This window comes from Pan troglodytes, chromosome 7 (genome assembly GCF_028858775.2).
Source record: "Pan troglodytes isolate AG18354 chromosome 7, NHGRI_mPanTro3-v2.0_pri, whole genome shotgun sequence".
In the NCBI taxonomy this organism is placed as follows: Eukaryota; Metazoa; Chordata; class Mammalia; order Primates; family Hominidae; genus Pan; species Pan troglodytes.
In genome coordinates this window covers 123,209,292-123,225,323 of record NC_072405.2, presented here as the reverse complement: position 1 = coordinate 123,225,323, position 16,032 = coordinate 123,209,292, and the positions used below count along the sequence as shown (strand labels likewise).

Sequence of the window (16,032 nt, the reverse complement as noted above, 5' to 3'; positions counted from 1 at the left end):
ATAACTGTAAGACCTGTTACGCCAAGCATTGCGGGTGCATCTGCTGTTGTCTGCATAAGTGCTATGGTTTCCTGAATTTGCTCCATTTCTAGGAAGAAAGAAAGCCCATATACAAATTTTAGAGTATTTATGCAATGATTAGTTACATGATTTTTTATATAGTTTTGCAGTCTGTTCACGGTCTCCTAAATAAAAATCAATAACTTTATCCGATCCTTAATGCCTATGAAAATTAACAAATTAGTTTTATTAAAACACAGTGTCTCCTCTCCATACTCACCACTCTGTTCAGTCTTCTAAGTGAAAAATTTACACTTATTTCTTAGCCTAAAATGATTGAAAAATAAGATTCCAAATATTTAGAAACTAGGTCAACCTCATTTCAACACTAAGACATTGTAGCTTCAGGATCTTCTTTTGTAAAATAGAAAATGGTCTTGTTAGTGGAGAATCTTGAAATACGTTAAATAATTATTCATATAAGCAATATGATTGTATTTATATGGTTTTATACATTTCTACTAAATTTTCCATTTTGATCAAAGTTTTGGAGAGGTTTCTAACTTTGAATAGAAAAGTAAAATTTAAGTTAGAAATTTAGAGAACATAGATAATATATTTTGTGTATCGTCCCTACATAGTGAAAAAGACATAACACAAAATAGTTAACAAATTTTTGGTATATTGCATCACAAATCAGAATGGCTTCTGAGACTAACTAGACCTTAATATTATAAATGGTAAATAATATTAGTACAAATAACTAACATTTAAAGATTCTTGCTACATGTTGATTTCTAAAATTTATTGTGTAATTTAAGCACAATAGTAAAATTGTGATTATATATTTTCTTTCACCTAAAAATTGAGCATCACATACATTTTATATTTACACATCATACATGCAAGAGTAAGTGCTATGTACAAATGAGCATTGTGGCATAATTAGGAGTTTAAGATTTAAAAAAATGTATTGGCTGTTCTGAACCATATTACTTGTCTCTAATGATTTTTTAAATGGAGAGTACATTACGATCTTAAATAATTATAAAAATGAATATATACTATTTCCTAATAAATTTAACTAGTTCAATTCCATCATTTATGAATTCAAAAATATGTTAACTCTCGTGTATCCCTAGTATGTTTATCTCTACCAATGAATTTTTCTGTACTTTAAGAACTTTTTTTAATTTTTATTTTTTGTGTGCTTTTTAAAATACTTAGTTGTACTACTACATTTCTCATCAAATTATGGCCATTGCTTTTCTTTATACAAAGTTTATCTTCATTTCTTTTAAACATATTTTGAAATGAAATATTTTTCACAAAGATTCATGAGCTACTTAACATTATGTCACTGAGTTTTCTATTATATCGTCTTCCTGTGTAACCCAGAAACATTATCTAATTGTTGCAGGATACCTCTAGTCACTTTTTTAAAAATTATGCTACAGAAACATTTATAAGATGTATTGTTTTCTCAGAAGATTGTATTATTAATACAGTAGTAAATCTTATATGAAAGATGTTAAAGGAGATACTGCAGGAATATTGTTTAGTTTTCAATCTAGCAGCAGTATAGTTTCTTGATTTTTCTTTGTCTAAGGATTACATCAAAGAAGTCATCATTAGCAGCCTCTGTGATAAGTATGTTCTGAAAAGTGTTTTGTTCAGCCAGTACAGGATGTAGAAAAAAAAAAAAAAGTTAAATTTTTGTACTTGCTGACTTGTAACATAGAGCCACTATTTACTTTTAAACAAACAAAAAAATGTCATCTTTATACAGTTAAATAATTTTATAACTCCCCTACACATTTAAATCTCTGGAATAGAACTGATAATTCTGATGACATTAGTCTTTATTTCCTTTCACTCAAATTCTACTCCTAAATAGTTAAGAATTACATCTCTTAGAACTGAATAGAAAAGTTAATCGACATGTCCCGTGTCTTATAGACTGAGAACATAGGTCGGCTAACTCCTAATCCACTAAGCAAAATGCCAAAAATAACACACTCTGTTTTAATATTACTTTAACCTCCTAGTCAGTGACTGATTAGTCTTAGTACTCATGTAAATAAATCTATTGTCAATAGTGATATGTGCCACTTTCTCAAAATCAAATACACGCCTAGAGACATGTTAGTTATTTTCAATATCCAAAACATTAAAAGGAAATTATTGTATTAGTAGTATAGTTTATTAGTTTACTATAAAGTAAAAGATAAGATTATAATTAATAAATTCAAAATAAAAAGTGGGAAACGCACATCCAGGTATCATATCAAACACAGCACAAAAGAAGACGAGAAAGGCATTATTGTACATTTGAAAAGAAAGGTTACAATGAAGCAGAAATAAACAAAAACATAAACAGGACACTAGTTACTTGTTCATAAGAACTTATTTTCCTTTTTAAAAGAATTATAATATGATTGAATTATAGATTTATAATACAGCTACTGACACTTCCAAGATACTTTATTGTTAAAATAAATACCACAAACTTGGAAGAATAAAATAAATACAAAGTTAGAGTATACCATTCATTTTACCTTCATTATTGTCTTAGAATATAATCCAAGTGGAAAATGAGGAGGGCTTCAGACTGTTCTGAAAACATTTAATAAATGCCACTGTCTTCTATGAGAGCCCCATGCAAACATGAAAGTTAATTATTTCTAATTAAAACAATGTTCTGCTAACTAATACTAAACATGTCTGTTTCTTCTTTTTCAAAGATAATGTTCTACATATTACATATTTTCACTATATATGCATAGCAATGAAATAGAATAATATATTTCAGATATGTAACTTTTGAGATTATGTAATGAAGGACTCAATTTTTAGAGGAACTTCAAGCCAGGAAATGTTTTATTACTTTAAGTTATAGAAGCTTAGTGATAAAAGGACCAATTGAAGGTCACCTTTTCCAAATCTCCACCTTATACTTAAATTCCTTCTACTACATCTATTTAATATGATCGATTTCCTAACATTAAAGGCCAGTACCAACACTAAATATAGTACTTCCCAATCTATTTTATCCCACCAATACCAGATGTTCTCAAGTTACACTTACAAAGTTTTTGTAACATAAAACATAAAGACAAATGCCTGTTTCATCAAAAAAGTTGATATTGGAAACAAAATCAATCTATGATTTATATGCGTGAATATATGGTTAATTTTTATAGTAGGCATTTTAATTTAAATCATTTCAAATAATGACTTTAGCTGATTAACATGAAAATTAGATGAGGTTTAAGTAAGAGTCAATCAATATCTTTTTTTGTAAGTTTTTTAATGCAATTTTGAATTTATATTGATCTTGAAGACAACAGACAACCTGGAAGACGCCACAGTGATAATCCACTAGGTGGCTTAAAACTACTCTAATACAAGTTACAAAACAAAGTGCTTTTGCTAGTGTCCAGGGCTTACAACTAAATAAAGAGGGATTTGATTGCTGGCCTGATATTCTTCCCTGCCAGGCCTTTCTTGTATTATAAAATATTTCTATTACACTAAACAAAAAAACAGTCAAACTGAACATGTAATGAAAAATTTTAAAAAATGATTAAAAATTGTTTAGCATATGAAAGAAAAGAAAATGAATCTTTGTGCATATGCCTATCAATCTTGCATTTAATGCTTTCTAAAATTATTAGAGCATACATAGTTTTTCTGTATTTCATCTTGAGATTTACAGATGAAAGTGCTTCATCTTGGGCCTTCATTTTTTAAAATCACTTCCTCCCATCATAGTTCACGATCAATAAAGGGAATTCTCCCAACAAAATACCTTTAGTTAAAAGACTCAGAATTAACAATATTATATATATTCATTCATACACTCATACAAATACGACATGCACTTTTGGAGGCCGGGGCGGGTGGATCATTTGAGGTCAAGAGATCGAGACCAGCCTGGCCAACATGGTGAAACCCTGTCTCTACTAAAATACAAAAAATATCTGGGCGCGGTGGTGCGCGCTTGTAACCCCAGCTACTTGGGAGGCTGTAGCAGGAGAATCGCTTGATCCTGGGAGGCGGAGTTTGCAGTGAGCCGAGATCACGCCACTGCTCTCCAGCCTGGGCGACTGAGCGAGACTCCGTCTCAAAAAACACACAAACGCGGCCGGGAGCTGTGGGTTTACACCGTTTCCCAGCACTTTGGAAGGACAAGGCAGGCAGTTCACCTGACAGGAGTTTGAGACCAGCCTGGCCAACACGGCTAAACTCCTTCTCTATTATAACTACGAAAATTAGCCGCGTGTGTCACACGCCTGTAATCCCAGCTACTCGAGGGGCTGAGGCAGGAGAACTGCTTGAATCCGGGGGACGGAGGTTCCAGTGAGCCGAGATCGCGCCACTGCACTCCAGCCTGGGCGACCAAGCGATACTCATTCTCAAAACAAACAAACAAACAAAAATATGACATGAACAAAATATTTTTTCTGCCTTTGAGGAGCTTACCATACAGTGGAGGGAATTGCCACACATGACACACTGTGTAAACATTTTCCTTAACCTGTATAAAATACCATAATTTATTTTAACATTAACTCTATAATAAATTTTACATGCTTATTACTGAAATGCATCAGGTTAAAAAATCAGGTTAATTTTCTAAGTTAAATATGGTCATTAGAAGCACTCATTACTTGATGACAAGTCAAGATTTATGCTCTGTATCTTTTATAAATCGTGAAATCTATGTTTTATGGTATATATTGTAATATTAAATACCTGATACATGATTTAGAATAGTCTTGTAATTAATACATGCAATATTTATCCTTTTAATTTATTTATTAGGAGATATACATTATTCTTTCCGTTAAAAATATAAACAGCTAAAGTGTTTTCTGTTTAACATATTTTAAATTTTTTGTGAATTTAAATTTTATGTTATTAATTCACACTTTGTCATGTCCAAAAATGGATATTCTCCTGACCTTTCATCTTCTGCATCTGTATTACAATTATTATAGTTTTTATTTAAAAAGTATAGATGTATCATTATTAAAGATAAATTGACATATAGATGCTTATAAAAGAGAAAACTAAGGTGCTTTTAGAAGCAGGAAAAACCTTACCCAACCAAATAATTAAATCAAGATACTTGTAAGTAGGCATGCTAATCTGTCCCCTTTTACACACACTGCCACTGCCCCCCAATATTAGTAACTTATTATTTACAACATTGAACTCTTTGATCCATAGGATTTTATTCTTTTGCAATTTTCTCCTTTGGTCTGATAATCTTTTCCTTTAGTTTTCTTTATTCTTTTTGAAATCCAGACGTGTTAAAATCACCATGAAATCTTCAGACCTATTTTTAATACTTATAAAGTCAAATCTTATAATGCAGAGAAAAGTAGAGGTAGATTCCTACTTATAATTCATGTTTCCAATGGAAAAATCTAGAATTATGCCAGAAAATACAAAATGCAAATTTTGTTAAAAAGTATTTTGAGACAGCAGAAAATTCACATGTGACAAAACTAAACTTAGAGCAGCTGAACTCTTCAGAAGAATTAAACTTTAGGTTACCATCAGGGTGGGGATGAGGGTAGAAGAGAATCACAACAAAAAGCATCACTTGGGAGGGATGTAGTCATTTTTTCACCATGAATAAGGATTCACAGTTAAAGAATCTTAAACTATAAAGAGAGAAGCCATCTAGTCTTAGCTGCTTATTTAAGAGAAAAAAGCAGGTAAAAAGGCAGATTCTTGTCCAAAATCCCACAACTAATAATAACTAAGAATCATCCTTATAAATCCTGCTCCAACGATAATATTCCTCTTTTTTAAAATATATGCTGTGTGTATAGATAGTTCATATATTATATTCACATAAACCATCAGGCCCTTTCTCTACTATCCTACTTTTGAAGTTATTAACAAGAAAAAAATTACCTTAAAATGTTTCATAAACCAATAAATATCCATAATTCGAACTAATTGCTTAGAATGACGTTCAGAAATAATGAAGTGGTAATTTTAAGCCATCTAACAAAAAATCATTTTTGCTTTTTTTAAAATTTATAGCGTGAAGAAAACCTAATTGCATAACATTTAAGGCTGTCATCCTTCATTATAAACCTGATAAAAAGTAATATGTAAAGATTTCCACACTGTAACTGAGCAAGTTATTTCCTGTATATACTATGTTTTGTAAAAGAAAATAATTGAATTAGGGAAGGGTGATGAGGAGTGATTGGTCAATGGGGACAAAATTACAGTAAGATAGAAGGATAAGAAGACATAAGTTCTAGCATTTGATAGCACAATAGGGCAACTATATTTAACAGTATCTTATATTTCAAAATAGCTAGAAGATTTGGAATGTTTTCAACACAAAGACATAATAGACATTTGCAGTGATGAATGTGCCAATTACTCAGATTTGATCATTACACATTGTATGCTTATATCAAAATATCCTATGTACGTCATAAATATGTACAACTACTATATCTAAAAATTGTAGTAAGATATTTTAGATGGGCTCAAAATAGCTGTAGTTCACTTTCATACATTTTGTGCAATATGGACTAACAGCAATTGTAGTGTCAAAAGCAATGATAATGAATGGAAATGATTGACAGAACTATTAAAATAAATTTTAAACTTTTCTAATTAAGTCATTTTCTTAAATGTGTTCTAACATTTCAAATAGACTAAATTTTTAGGAAATTTATTTTAAAGAACAAACCTATTAAATCCCTCCCACTATTCTAATACTCCAGCATTTTTACTTTGCTAGTTTAATTTATTCCATAAAAGTTGATGATTTCAAGTGGTTTATGATAAACTGCTAAGATTTCACTTTTATATAAAAATCTGGACAGTTTAAAAAAGCACAGCTTAAAAAACTGTGTATATGCAGGATTTTCCCTGTAGAATATTTAAAATCATTCTACACTGCTTAGTATTTTACTACTAAGTGATTATATTGCTTTAAAAAAATTCTTCTGGGTACTATATCAGGCTTAAGAAAGTGGTTTCTTTATCTTGCATAAGTCCATGCTAACAAAATTTGTTAACTTGAATTTCATTTTAAAATTGTATTTCCTGATACATGTTTTTGTTTGTTTTCTTAACTAGTGAAAAAGGCCATAGATTTTAAATCTAGAGGATTTAAATTGTTTCCAGGGAAAGACAACAGCAACAAGTTTTCTATCTGTGAGTGTACTTCTTTTTTGTTACTTTCTCTAGTGCAAGAGTGAAGTTTGTGGTGTCTGTGTTGTTTGTATGTGTTTTACCAAAATATTTGTGTATTTACCAAATTAACTGCATTAATATCTGTGTAACATGCATGATGATTATTCAATATTTTATATTTAAATGTATATTGATTTAATGGATTAACGTGGCAAACTCCCAGCCTCAGATTATTTTTGATAAAGTTTATTTTATATTTCAAGATGTGAAAATATTCTTTTGATCTTAAGTCTTGAGGACACTCAAGTTTAGTTCTAGAAGGTGAGGCGAAAATGAGTAAGATTTCTAAAATTGGTGGTTTCTTGTAGGAATTCTTGATTGACTATATCTTAATTTCAACATAAGTGCTTTTCTAAGAAAGATTACTTTTAAAATAGCAATTTTCATTTCAGAAAAAACAAGTCTTAATTTGAGCTAATTTAGATAAACCTATGAAATCAAATATTTTATAAAATGATTGATTAATTATTGCTATTCACTTCTTGAAAATCTTTAAAAATGGCCTGAAGTACACAATTTCACTTACAAAATCAGGGCTCTGAAGTTCATCCCAAAATCTCAGATTAAGAATCACTGAATTAGAGCATTCATTTAAATTACCATAACCAAACACGAAATTTTTTTGGTAGAGCTATGTATTTTTGTAGTCCAAATTAATAGCAGTTGCTGGAAATTGTCAACAATACTGTTGCATATTAGAAACTTTGAAACAAGCCATTTATGACACAATACTTGACTTCCAAAATAACATTGCTAATATATGAGTAGTTATTTCAAATTTCATACATGTTGTTACTTTTATTCTTCAACAAGAGTATATTTTTTAACTTTATTTTTCTTCAGTTCCAAATGACCTCATGAAATAAGTTTATAATTATTTCTTTAACAAAAATCATTTATTATAGCTATATGAAAAAGGACTTTATCTATATGTTTATTGACTTGTACATATAAACAGTAATTGACAAAAATTTAGCAGTTATATCAATTATCGAGAAACAAACTTGGAGTCTTATATCAAATATTTAATGGTGTCATAATTTTCAAATGTGATTTTTACATTTTATTAGTTAGACTTGAGAATATTAATCCAAAACCAGAAGAGATATCACTAGGAAACCATTGATCTGGTAGGGTTACCTGTTTCAAAAGCACTAAACAGCTAATTTCAAAGGGTTTGGTTGTATAATTAATATTTCTTCATGTATTTTGGGGGCTAAAGTCGTTTTCAAGATTGATACTGTCAGTTTTTAAGGAAAAGAAGCAATGCTACAATATGACTTTTATAGAAATTATTCAACACATTTTTGAGAGAAAGATGTATTTTCTATGATAAAAAAATACAAATTTAAAAAATCACCAGGTGAGATGGCTCTTACATATCAAATTTCTTCAGGTCATCATGAAATAAAACTGAAATATTAGCAAAATTAAATATTATGTTTACTACATTTTTTTCTAATATTTTGTGTAGCCAATATATTTATTTCTGAATTCTAAGTAGAATTACAGCATATTAGAATGGCTTACCCTCTTCTCAATTTGTCTACACGTATGTTATTTGACATGTTGCATGGTTCAAACTTCCAAATGTTCAGGGAAATTCAGACTATTTGTACTAAGAGATCTAGGATTTATCAAGGCATTGTAAGATGTATGTAACTCTATATCCCTGTTGGTATATTGCCTTAGTGGAAATATATATTATTTTCACTTTTCTTGTACATGGGTTGTGAAGGTGAACAAAAAGGGAATTCAGACATGGGTGTATATGTAGGAAAAAAAATTCTAATAAAAATATCTTGTTTAAGAAATATTTGCTTTAAAACAGGCAAAAAGCTAATATGAGGCAAAAATGTTAATTTGCTCCATAATTTTAAAATAAATTTTGCATTTATTCATTGTATTTTCTATAAAAATCTTTTTAAATACTCTTGGTTTTTCATTTTTTTGAAGATAAGTAATTCTCACTTCAATCAAAATATTTTTTGCAAATTTCCTGTCATAAAATAGCAAGCCAACATTATTTTAAATTTCATTTTACTATAATTTGTTTCTAAAGTATTTAATAACTCATTTCAAAAACATATTCTTTCATGGTTGTTTGCAGTAGAGTTATATTGTTTTAATTTGTATCATTATTATATATCTATTTCAAATACACATTCAGATATTGATCTCTTTAATATTATTTATTCAACCTAGGACAAAATAATTAAAAAGAAAGTTTTTATCTGACATTCATCTTTCAAATAAGAAAAAATAATAAAGCTCATGTTCTTTGAAAAAAAGATCAATTCTATGATGGGCACGGCCCAAAGTCAGTATAAGCATGGAGGACATCAAATTCCCAAACTGCCAAAGTATGTGTGTATTTAAAGGTCTCATAATGGCACCTTTAGATTTTAAGTAAGAAATGAATTAACAAGAGTCAAGAAGCTCCAGTAGTGTTCATGGGCAGAGTTTGGCTGTTAAATGGCTGATTCAGATTTTTTTTTTCAGCTTTTATACCTGAAATCTGAATTGCCCCTATCTACCCCGTGTTCTTTTTCAAAAATTGATTTCACCAAGAAAAGAAACTATAGATTTAAAAAAAATTAAGTAAACAGGTTTTATATTTTTAAAATGTTAAAATTAATGAACTAGTAGTCTTTCCAAATTCTTTAGTAGGCTCCTCTAGAATATTTTTGTGGAATTATGAGGAAACTGTGAGCCTGCCATAAATGATTGTGTTTTCTTTCTTATTCTTCAAATCCATACTTTTATTCATTCATATTATCCACTCAATTCTTTAGTAGGCTCCTCTAGAATATTATTGTGGAATTATGCGGAAACTGTGAGCCTGCCATAAATGATTGTGTTTTCTTTCTTATTCTTCAAATCCATACTTTTATTCATTCATATTATCCACTTATTCCACAGTTCCTCCATGGCAGCACTATGCTAGACTAAGAAGGTAAAAGAGTGAATAAAATATATTTTCAACCCTTAAGGATTCAGTATTTTATTGGGAAGCTAAATTAGTTAAGAGATAACTCTTTGTAGAATATGAAGTGTTTTAGTATAAAAAATAACAACACAATGTTGATATCAGTGATGTTTGAGTTCAGAAAAAGATCCAAAGCACTTGATATTATAAGTTGAAATAAAAATTTAAATTAATTTTTAAAAATCTGAGAAAAGTGACAATGTAAGCAGCTGGAAGAGGTAATGTGGAGGTAAATTTTAGTCAGAGTCCACTTATTTTTATCTTTAGGGTATATTATGTGCTATATAAAATCAGAAGCCATAAGAAAACATACTTACACTATTCATGTAATTAAACTTTTAGAGAGCACTCATATTCTTAAAATGCTGCAAGTTGCTATGCAAATTAAAAGAAGTAAGAGTGATAAATCTGTCCAATTGCATCAATGGCACTGTGAAATGAAAGCAGATGACTGAATGAATACTAACTTCATTTAATTGTCTTGGCATCACTTAGCTATGGGCAATTCTGAAATACATAAATATCAAAAGAAATGAAAGATAGATTGCACTTTTTTCTTAATTTAAAAAATTTTAAATATTTACAGTTAACATTAAATACACGTACCACACAGAAGCTCTCTCATTATCCTTACATTTTAAATTGGAAAGTTTTTCCTCTTGCAGATGTCCAGAAATGGTGGTTTAAATGACACTTTCAAGCAGACAGAAATAACTTGACAATTAAAATAATAAGAACTGGGATTAATTAGGTGAAAGTGGTGAAATTATACACATGCTCTGCATTTTAAGGTAAAATGTTTGGAAAAGTGTTTTGAATTGTAGTTAATGACATAGTTTCTGCCTTGCCGAGCTTTCTGAACAGCTATAGAGCTCCGGGTTAATAGTAGAATTTCTCAAATCAGACTGCCTGAGTTTAAATATAGATTCCCATTAACTAGCAATATGACTTTGGACACATTTCTTAACCTCTCCATGACTCAGTTTTCTCACCTGTAGGAGGTGTAAAATAATAGTAGCTACTCCTAAGATGGTTGTGAGAACTAAATGGGGTAATACACATAAAGTATGTAGAATAGTTCTGGACCTATAGTATTATGTAAGTGTTAACTATCATTTAAATTTATATAAAATATTTAACAAAATTTTAGTTTAACACAAAATGACAGTGAAATGTAAAAAAATGGGATTTTTCTTATTTTTATTTTCTAATAATGTATTCACAAACTGCTTGTCCATTACACTATAATCTGTGTTATATGTCATAATACAAAAAAGTAGTTAGGCTTAAGTCATGCCACCTCTTTTCCTCATTTCCATGCCACATTTAAAAAAGTCACATTTTAATAAACATATACTACAATATTTCCAAAAGCCTTGTAAAGATTGGAAAGAGGATATTTTTTCACAGAAAATGTTCAGTTCTTTGAAAACAAATATAAGGTGGTATTGTCAATCAAACAACTAGGACATATTTGTTGAAAATATATTAAATAGGTATATTAAAATAATGTTTTTTCTCTATTTTTATCAAGTATATAATCTTTTTCTATAGATAACTAAAGGTATGTGAAACTATTAATTTATCCTGTATTAAGATAATTTTAAATTAAATAAAAAATTGTCCAAATGAAATACTCCAAGCTATTTAAAAAGATAAATTAGAATAACATGGAAAAAATGAGTGATTATCTTTTGGAAGAAGTGGGACTTGAGCTAAGTCTTGAATATTAGATAGGATTTTGATAGCTAAAGGGGAAGGAAAGGAAAACATGGAGACATGGAGAAAACACAAATGTGTGGAGTCAGTATGTTCAGCATATTGCAGAACAGCCAACAGACAACGGGACTTGGGTGATGGATGCATGTTGGTGACTAGTGAGAAATAAAATTGATACAGTAGAAAATCTAGAATAATTGGAGATTTGAGCAGTAATAAGAACTGTGTTTTAGAAAGTTTAGTCCTCCTCTGGTATTCAAGATGTATTGGAGGTGGATGAAAATGGAATCATAAAAGCATCAAAGTGATTAGGTTGAATTTGAGTAGATAGATTAGATGACAATGGAAAGTTTGGTAGATAATCAAATAGGCCATTGAAAGATTGAGAAAGGAAGTTCAAAAGAATTAGAAGTCATTAGCATATAGGTCATTCTGTCAAGGCATGAGGGAAATTCAAATATAGAGAGTTGTGAGCCAATGCCTTTCAATTTGTCCGCTGTAGTAGAATCAGCAAAATTAAGAGTGGCCAAAAAACCTAGAAAGGTAAAGAGAGATTGTATAGCAAGTTAGAGAATAAGAAAAACATAAATATCCTATGATTTGAATTAGTGAGCTGTAATACAGTTGGCAAGAAGGATATGATTGGTAATACTAAGAAAATTATTTTTTTAGAATGCTGTAAAAACATGCAAAATCCTATGTTTAATTTAGAAAACGACAACTTTACCACAACTATAACTGTTGGGCAGTCATCTGTTAGCTATCTTCTTATCTGATGAATCAATTTGAATTAAATTACTATATTCAGCAGTCCAGTGGTTCTCAATTTTGACTTTATATTAGAATTACCTTGAGAGTTATTATTATTTTTAAAATGGCTCACACCTACAACCCCAACACTTTGGCACCTTGGATGGCCAAGGCAAGAGGATGGCTTGAGTCCAGGATTCCAAAGCTACAGTGAGCTATGATTGTGCTGCTGCACGCCAGCATGGATGGCAAAGCAAGACCCTGTCTCTTTAAAATAAAAACCAAAAACTCCCAAAAAACTGATGCCAGAGTCCTACCATAGATTTATTGCATTAGAATATCTAGAGGTAGAAGTAGTCATCTTTATTCTTTCAAGAAAGATCTACCTGTGTTTTCAGTTCACAGTGGAGGACAACAAGCGTTGGATGGTTTAGATTTTTTTTCTTTCTGGAATCTCTACTTAGGCACTACTTTTTCTAAAAAAAAAAAGCAGGTAAATTGATAAAAAGTAAAATAATAGAATTTGTCCTCCAGTTCACTTTAAGATTGAATTTATTAAACAATATCACTCAGATATTTCAGTACTATCTGACTGAATAATAAAAATCTAACTTGGGGATTTAGATATCCAATGTGGTCACATTCACTGAAAAAATTAATACATCTTTGACTTTCTGCTTTGAAGAAACTGCTGAAAATGTGCACAAAAGCTAAATAAATCATATTCATGGAAGTTGCTTGAGGGTAAAGCCATTGTTTTGGTTTACACCATTATGTAATAATTTAAAGGCATACCTAGTAATTTGCACCACTGTTGTATTTTAATGCTGGCAGATCAAATTGCTTTATCATATACCAGATAAGAAGTGTTAGAACTTTGAACTTTGTTCATAAAGTCGTATTTTTTATTACACCTTCAAAAATAATAAGGATTCAAATAAAACTATCATAACTGGTGGTTGACTTCTTTGTTGCCAATGATTAATGGAAACTCTGGACACTGATACCCTGAGAATGTGTTTCCAGAGATTTTCCAATTTGATGGAAACTAAAAACAAAAGTGATAAATGTTAATGTGTTAATAGGCAGACTAATACAAGTCATTGAATATGAACAGCAAATGTATTTTCTCATTAGTTCATAAAATGCTTTTGCCTTCTTTATTGTTTTATAAAATTATAGTTTAACAAATGCTTAAATGACAGTGATTATAGTGACAAAATACAATAATACATCTTATGTATATTTTAAAATTAATATCATCGATTTTCTAATCACATATATTTTGTTTCTTTTTTCTTTTTTCCCTGCTGTTGCAGTAAATGAGGGAGGTATTAAAACAGCTTCCAATTTATGCCCAGATCCAGGAGAACCAGAAAATGGGAAGAGAATCGGAGCAGATTTTAGGTAATATTTTAAAATATTGACTTCATTATTTATCTTGTCAAGGTTTATTTTAATTTAAATGTTTAAAATAGCTAATAATATAAAGATGAAGTCTTCGTAGCATCAAACTGCATTTTATCAATGTATTGTTATTAATAATATTTAATTATTTTAAAGGGATTAGTTAAGTAATGCATTAACTTTATTAGAACACTTTTTTTTAGTTTAAATGATTAATTTCTCATCATATAGTAAGTGAAAAATCATGGGATTTAGATTTTAAAGACATAACTTTGAGTTCCAGTTTTGCTACTTATTAGTTGTCTGATCTTGGGTAAGTTGCTCTATCCTGTTTGCCTGAGTTTCTTCTTCTGCAACATGTAAATCACATTTACCACATATAATGGTGAGTTTCAAATGAGGCAATTCCTGTAAAACCTTCCAGCAAATGTTCTATAAACATCTTATTTGTATTGTGTAATTATAACTTCAGTAGAAGTTTTATATCCATCACAAATTAGTATTAATTTTATCAATTTAAAATTAAGTTAACAAACAACCTAGAGAATTTACGTAGTATACTGTGGCAGCCATTAATTTACATAACTATCAAATAATGCTTTTTAATAAACTTGAATTTTTCTTAGTCCTCTATAATCTTTTACAAACAAAAGATTACAAAAAGCCTATCAAAATATTAGATAATAATCTCACGAAAACTCACAAATACCTATTTTTACAGAGTGTCCATGGTAAATTTTATTTTTCAATTATTGATGATAATGTTTATTGTTACAGATACCACATATTTTTTATTTTTACTTATTCATTTTATTTGTATAAAGCACAAATGATACTCTAAAGAATATCTCTATGAAGAAAAAAATAGTTCTTAGAATATAGACCTATAATAAATTTCCCCCATGGATCTTTCAGAATGACTTAAAGTTACATTTTGCTATACTTGGAGTGAAAAACAATAATACGATTTCCACACAAACACAATTGTAATTTTCTAAAATGTTTACATAACTTTAACCACGCTCGAAACTTAATACAGATAATAATATTTGAAGGAACACACTAAAGAGAAATTCAAAAGATTTGGGGACTAGTCAGACTTTGACCTGTTATACTGATTTTATTAAAATCAACTAAATCTTTCAGCCTTAATGACTAATGGTTATATCTTACAGACCACAAAGTGATAAGCAATTAAATAATTATTTTTTCCAAGTATTTTTTATTTCTTATACAATCTTATAAGCATTTACTATTTTATCCCTACATTTTAAATGAGAAAACTGAAGTTTATTTACCTGGCTAATAATTTGATGGAACTGGGATTTGAACTCTTGACTTGCAGACTCCAAAACCTGACGTTTTAATCACTATATTATAATATATTACACTTCAAAGTCAAACAAATTTCATTCAGATTATATCCCTGAAATAAATTATCTTGTCTTCTGCAAGAGTTAGTTTCCTCAGTTCTAAAATTGAGAATAATAATGTATATCTTATTGGGTTGAGGAGAAGATCACATGAGATAACTTATGCCTCATAGTAACCATACAGCTTTTGACAAAATAAGTACTCTATTAATACAAACTGCTATTACAAAGTAACATGTACAATATTACTGATGACATTAATATTTACTTGGTCCAATGATTTGCAAATTAGATTAATGATTTATTGGAAATCAACTTAAAAATAATATAATGTGATAGTAATATAATGAGCAAAATTACCTTCAAGTGCAGTAGATTTCAAGCCATTCAGATGTAATCACAAATTTAGAAAATTACTCAGAAGTCAAAAAGAAAATAGTAAGATTCTATGACAGAGAATAAAGATGTCTCAAGGTGGGTACCTACATAATTTAAGAAGGTCCTACTCCCATGCATATTGGAAGAATTATATGTGTCCCACTGGCAGGGAAGGAA

At 29.6% G+C, this 16,032-nt stretch overlaps 1 protein-coding gene across 8 annotated transcripts in view; it reads left to right on the top strand.

Annotated features, from left to right (window-relative positions):
* Positions 1 to 16,032, top strand: part of CSMD3 (CUB and Sushi multiple domains 3) — a 1,209,558-nt gene that overhangs the window by 471,104 nt on the left and 722,422 nt on the right. For 5 of the 8 annotated variants that reach the window (XM_016959787.4, XM_016959790.4, XM_016959792.4 and 2 more), the window contains 2 exons: positions 7,123 to 7,200; positions 14,017 to 14,104. In XM_016959787.4, coding sequence (XP_016815276.1) covers positions 7,123 to 7,200; positions 14,017 to 14,104 — 166 coding nt within the window. The remainder of the gene's footprint in view (positions 1 to 7,122; positions 7,201 to 14,016; positions 14,105 to 16,032) is intronic. The other 3 variants (XM_054656949.2, XM_016959793.4, XM_016959789.4) reach the window with 1 other exon arrangement.